Here is a 6,072-nt window from a genome sequence, read left to right on the forward strand (position 1 = left end):
ACCGCTTAAACATGACTAAGCTAATTTAATTAAAAAAAAAAAAAAATTTAAAAATTTAAAAAAAAAATAAAAAAAAAAAATAAAAAAAAAATAAAAAAAAAAATCAAAAAAAAAAAATAAAAAAAAAATCAAAAAAAAAATTTAAAAAAATCAAAAAAAAAAATCAAATTTTTTTTTTTGCCTTCTAGGGCTTCGCCCTCGGCACCCCCCTGAGCCTTTGCCTTCTAGGGCTTCGCCCCTCCACGCCCCATGAGCAATTGCCGTTTAGGGCTTCGCCCCCATGATCAGTTGCCTTTTAGGGCTTCGCCCCTCCGCGCCCCCATGATTCAAAGCCGTCTAGGGCTTCGCCCCCCTTAGTTAATGCCTTTTAGGGCTTCGCCCCCCGCGCCCCCAAGATTAATTGCCGTTTCGGGCTTCGCCCCCCCTTAGTTAATGGCTTTTAGGGCTTCGCCTCTCCGCACCCCCATGATTAAATGCCGTCTAGGGCTTCGCCCCCCCTTGTTAATGCCTTTTAGGGCTTCGCCCCCCGCGCCCCCAAGATTAATTGCCGTTTAGGGCTTCGCCCCCCTTAGTTAATGCCTTTTAGGGCTTCGCCCCTCCGCGCCCTCACGATTAAATGCCGTCTAAGGCTTCGCCCCCATGATCAGTTGCCTTTTAGGGCTTCGCCCCTCCGCGCCCCCATGATTAATTGCCGTCTAGGGCTTCGCCCCCCTTAGTTAATGCCTATTAGGGCTTGCGCCCCATGAGGCTGGGCCCCCCGGGCCCCCTCCGGGGCCCCACGGGGCTGCGCCCCTTGTGGCGCCCCCTTTTGAGCCCCATGGGGCTGCGCCCCATGAGGCTGGGCCCCCCAGGCCCCCATTCGGGGCCCCACGGGGCTGCGCCCCTTGTGGCGCCCCCTTTTGAGCCCCATGGGGCTGCGCCCCATGAGGCTGGGCCCCCCGGGCCCCCTTCGGGGCCCCACGGGGCTGCGCCCCATGTGGCGCCCCCTTTTGAGCCCCATGGGGCTGCGCCCCATGAGGCTGGGCCCCCCCGGGGCCCCACGGGGCTGCGCCCCTTGTGGCGCCCCCTTTTGAGCCCCATGGGGCTGCGCCCCATGAGGCTGGGCCCCCCGGGCCCCCTTCGGGGCCCCACGGGGCCCCACGGGGCTGCGTCCCTTGTGGCGCCCCCTTTTGAGCCCCATGGGGCTGCGCCCCATGAGGCTGGGCCCCCCGGGCCCCCTTCGGGGCCCCACGGGGCCCCACGGGGCTGCGCCCCTTGTGGCGCCCCATGAGGCTGGGCCCCCCCGGGGCCCCACGGGGCTGCGCCCCTCGTGGCGCCCCCTTTTGAGCCCCATGGGGCTGCGCCCCATGAGGCTGGGCCCCCCGGGCCCCCTTCGGGGCCCCACGGGGTTGCGCCCCTTGTGGCGCCCCCTTTTGAGCCCCATGGAGCTGCGCCCCATGAGGCTGGGGCCCCACGGGGCTGCGCCCCTTGTGGCGCCCCTGGCGGGGCCCCATGAAGCTACTCGCCTTGCGCCCCCGCGGGGGTGAATCCATTGAAACGAAAAAAACAAATCGGCGCCCATGGATCGAAAAAAAAAAAATCGAATCACGTGTTCGATGACGTCACCGATCTACGGACGACGACGACGACGAAAACGACGACCAAGGATACATACAAAGTCTCTTTCCAAATTATAGATTAGATATCTACCTATACGTGTATTTGAAATAAAAATGTTAAAATTGTGTATTATAATGTCATACTGGTTAAGACTTTTAAATCTAGATAAATTAATTCAAAGTCATCTAAGTATCTGTGGCGACCCTAAGACATGGTCGAACCTAACTAGGTTGCCATTCTATGAGTTGGCACCAATTCGACTTTGTTGTTAGATCCCACTATACTTCCTTCCCGTCCGTCATATTTAAAGCCCGGACCCTGAGGGGGCCGTTTATTGTTCAAATGTTGTAAATGCATTGTTAACGGTTTGCCGAACCTTTTTTACAAAGAAATTTACAACAATTGAATAATAAACGGCACGCTTCCGGTCCTACCTCTAGTCATATTAAATAGACGTGTTTACAATAATACTTCACTTTCACTTTCACTCCAACCGTCCCCCATAGATGATTTTAATTTTTAAGGAATCCTTTCTAATATTTTAGATTTAAAAATATGTGTGACTAGTAGAAAAGTTATATAAAATAAAGTAAAATTAATATACATTTTATGTATGTGCAAATCAAGGCACCTTTATTTTCTAGATCTAACATACATACATATGTAACTACATATATTTTAATTAAAAAATTTAACACAGGTAACTCATATGTAACTATTGATGAAATATAAAATATCAAAATTTAAAACTTTCCTGTGTATTTTGAATGACAAATTATTTATGAAAAAGAATTTCTCTAAAAATAAAACAGATTATATCAAATAGATAATAAATAGATAATAAAGTAAAGTATTTATTATTATATTTGTTTAATGTTCTGAGCAAAACCTTATCAACTCTAAATTAGTACATAAAGAATACAAATATAATTTTTTAGCTTGATACGTCTATGGATGTGGAAAAACCGTGTGGTCACAACGTTTTTGACTTTGCTAAGAGGAAAAAATCCCAGTTCTGGTTAGTTACATTTCATTTTTTTTTTTTCATCACATTGATACTTATACTTGAATGTTGTCGTGAAGAGCACACATATTTAAAGGGTCGAAAAAAATGGTGTCAATGAGTTAAAGTCTGGAGTTCAAATTTTCGCATGGTCACACAACTTCATCTGTTGTTACTACGTACATAGACATAGTAAAAAGACAGTTGGTAGAAATTAAGTTAATTGATAGTTTTCTAATGATACAGTTTTATTGATGATGTGAAGATTTTTGGAAAAAAATTTGCGCCTTGGCTTTTTACATAATACAAAATATGAATTTGAATGATACAATTTGAAAATTTTTCAAAAATAAAGTTGTTTATTGTTATTATATGTATCTTTATAACCACTCCATATTATTATATATGAAAATAATAGAAAAATGAAATATTATAAAATAAAAATACCCTTATATAATTTGTCTAATATCTAAAATGATTAATTTTTATATTTTTGTTTTTCCAATTTCTCTCTTTAATAATTTTTTTTAGAAAGGTGTATGCAAAGTATAATTTCCATTTTTGTTATTGATTTGATATATAAAAAATATTTTTTTGAAAAAAAATTCAATTTGACCAATTTTTGCCTGCCCCACCCAAGAAAAACTAAAATGACGTCCCTGGTATCCACACTGGCAATTATAAATGGGTTGAGAGAGGGACTACCTATGTACCTATTAGGGATCCCAAATATTCGTCGACTTCAACTATTCGAATATCGAATATTAAATCAAGTGCTATTCGAATATTCGAATATATTCGAAAATTAAAAAAAAAGGTAATTACATATGTACTAAGCATAAATTAAATTATATTTATATATGTAATATATTTCAATTAATAAAACGTAATTTTAAGAATATTTCAAAATATCAATTTCATTCTTGGAAACAGTATTGAAATTATATTCTTTTAGTGCTATGTTTACACTTTCGTAAACTGGAATAAATCGTCTTATAATATGTAGTTGCCATTGAATTCCACCTCGTTTTTACATCCAATAATAATTTCAATTTTATATATTTTTTTTTCATTATGATTTCTTGTAAAAATGTATATTTTGCCGGTGATTTCTTAAATATTCGTATTATTTTTCTGATGTTTTCTAAAATTTCGTAGAGATTATTATCGATCGAAAAGTGATTTTCTTCAAACATTTCCGTATTTAATGAATAAAAATCCGTTTCTTCACAAGTAGACATTTGATCTTCTTCATTATCTTCATTTTCATCACAATTATCCCCATTATATATTTCATTTTCTTCATAATTGTCGGCTTCTTCGTCATCACTCTTTTCATGTTGATTTTGTGTATTTAGTTTATAAAACAATATATACACGAATTATATTCGAATAGTTGATGAAATATTCGAATAACGAACGGCTGAAAAATTAGACGAATAATTCGAATACTCGAATATTCGAATATTCGATTGGGATCCCTAGTACCTACATATATATCATCGCAACCATAAAACTTGTTTGTGAATAATACAATACTAGCGTTTTTATCCAGCTTCGCTCGGTATTTGTAATATAAACCGCTTAAACATAGCCAATCTAATAGTAAACATTTTATTAAATCTATTTGAATAGTTTTATTTTATTTTAATTTATTTGAATATTCATTTGTTTTTTTATTAAATTGAACGTCACGGAATCTACGACCCAAACAAACATACATACATACAAAGTCTATTTCGAAATTATATATTAGATTTCACTTGGGGAAATTATTATAAGTTACCCGAAACACATTTATCGGCGTGGATATCGAGTATTATCCTAGATATACATATTGCAATTAAATTTTCATTAGTTTATGGTTTGACTTATTAGGTTAGTCAAATTAGTTTTGATTGTCTTTTGATCTTTATAGTGTAGTTGTGAGCTTCATATGTATTTATATGGATGTTGACATTTTGAATTAAAATTTCAGAGGTGATTATTTATTTAATTCATCAGTGGGAAAATCGAGTTACGACTTTCACTGCAAAGTATAGGTAGTTTCTAATTTTTAAGATTGTTTGTAGTTTATGAAATGTGTTATTTTTATTTCAAAAAATGACAATTCCTCATGTAATATTTTATATCACCTTGCATTGTAAGTAGATATGTACATACTTACATATATAGAAAAATAAAAATAAAATATTGTGGAATGCTTTTTATTGAACATTATTAATAAATATTATTTATATAACTATTTTTTTGTTGTTTTGTTATTATTTTTTGATTGGAAATGATCATAAAAGCTGTTTAGAAGATGATACCGTCATCTGGATTGGCTGGTCGGAGTAATCCAGGGTTGGCTGGAACTGGAGCTGGTCGTAGAAATTCTGTTTCAATTGGAGCTGGAGCTGGTTTAGTCAAATCTTCTTGTGGGAATGGGAATGGAAGTGGTCTGATTTCTGGTTCAACTGGGTCGACTGGAAGAGGCTCAGGTTGTGGGAAGGGGAATGGAAGTGGTCTGATTTCTGGTTCGACTGGGTCGACTGGAAGAGGCTCAGGTTGTGGGAAGGGGAATGGAAGTGGTGCGATTTCTGGCTCTTCTGGGAAAAGTGGGAAAGTTCCTACTGGTGGCAGTTCTCCTTCTGGGAAGAGTGGGAAAGTTCCTACTGGTGGGAGTTCTCCTTCTGGGAAGAGTGGGAAAGTTCCTACTGGAATTTCTTGCCTCTTGACGATGTTGACAATGATTTGAACGAAGGGAGCCAATTCAGCGGGCAATTCGATTATTTGCGATGGTGGGGGGATGACAGATGGTCTAGTCATATGTGGTGGTGGAGGGATAGGAGATGGCCTGGTGATTTCATTGATGTTCGCTTCTGGTTCAACGAAATTGGGTCTCAACATCGACTCAGTAGGATTTGATGGTCTCAAAAGATCAGAAGTTGGTTTGCCATAAACGGCAGCCACTAGGCACAGCACCAGGAATAATTTCATTTTTATTTTTGTCTGAAACATAAATTTAATTTAGGTGAAATTCAATGGCAACTTGTAGACATTGGGAAAACTAATTTTAATGAGAGTTTGTAAATAAATAAAATATTTTAATATGAACCGAGAAAAAGTTTTGAATTTGTATTATACACATGTATATGTACATTACATTATATAGGTATGATAAATAAATATATACATTTGTATATATAGAACCAAACCAATGTTTTTACCTTGTTACTTCTTCAGAAAACAACGGCAGACTTATGCTTTTCATTGTAAAATTTGGTTATTTATACATTATTACTCGTTTGAACTTTAGCATGCTTAGTACGTTTACAATAAAACAGTGATTTTCATTGATGTATTATCAGAGCAGCCGCTGTGGGAATGTTTGTCTTTCATGTCTGACGTGTATTAATCATTCATGTCGTTTTTACGATTGCAATTTGTGCCAAAGCCGATTTTTACTGCCGGGAACAAAAGCCAAC

General features: G+C 38.7%; 1 protein-coding gene across 1 annotated transcript; it reads right to left on the minus strand.

Moving 5' to 3' along the window:
• Nucleotides 1-4,797: 4,797 nt before the first annotated feature.
• LOC143920181 (uncharacterized) lies at nucleotides 4,798-5,849 on the minus strand. The gene is made up of 2 exons (XM_077442907.1): nucleotides 5,815-5,849; nucleotides 4,798-5,596 (listed from the first exon to the last, which is right to left on the minus strand). The coding sequence occupies exon 2, from the start codon at nucleotides 5,582-5,584 to the stop codon at nucleotides 4,901-4,903; it is 684 nt and encodes a 227-aa protein (XP_077299033.1). The 5' UTR covers nucleotides 5,585-5,596; nucleotides 5,815-5,849; the 3' UTR covers nucleotides 4,798-4,900.
• Between the last annotated feature and the right edge of the window lie 223 nt (nucleotides 5,850-6,072).

This window comes from Arctopsyche grandis, chromosome 12 (genome assembly GCF_051622035.1).
Source record: "Arctopsyche grandis isolate Sample6627 chromosome 12, ASM5162203v2, whole genome shotgun sequence".
In the NCBI taxonomy this organism is placed as follows: domain Eukaryota; kingdom Metazoa; phylum Arthropoda; class Insecta; order Trichoptera; family Hydropsychidae; genus Arctopsyche; species Arctopsyche grandis.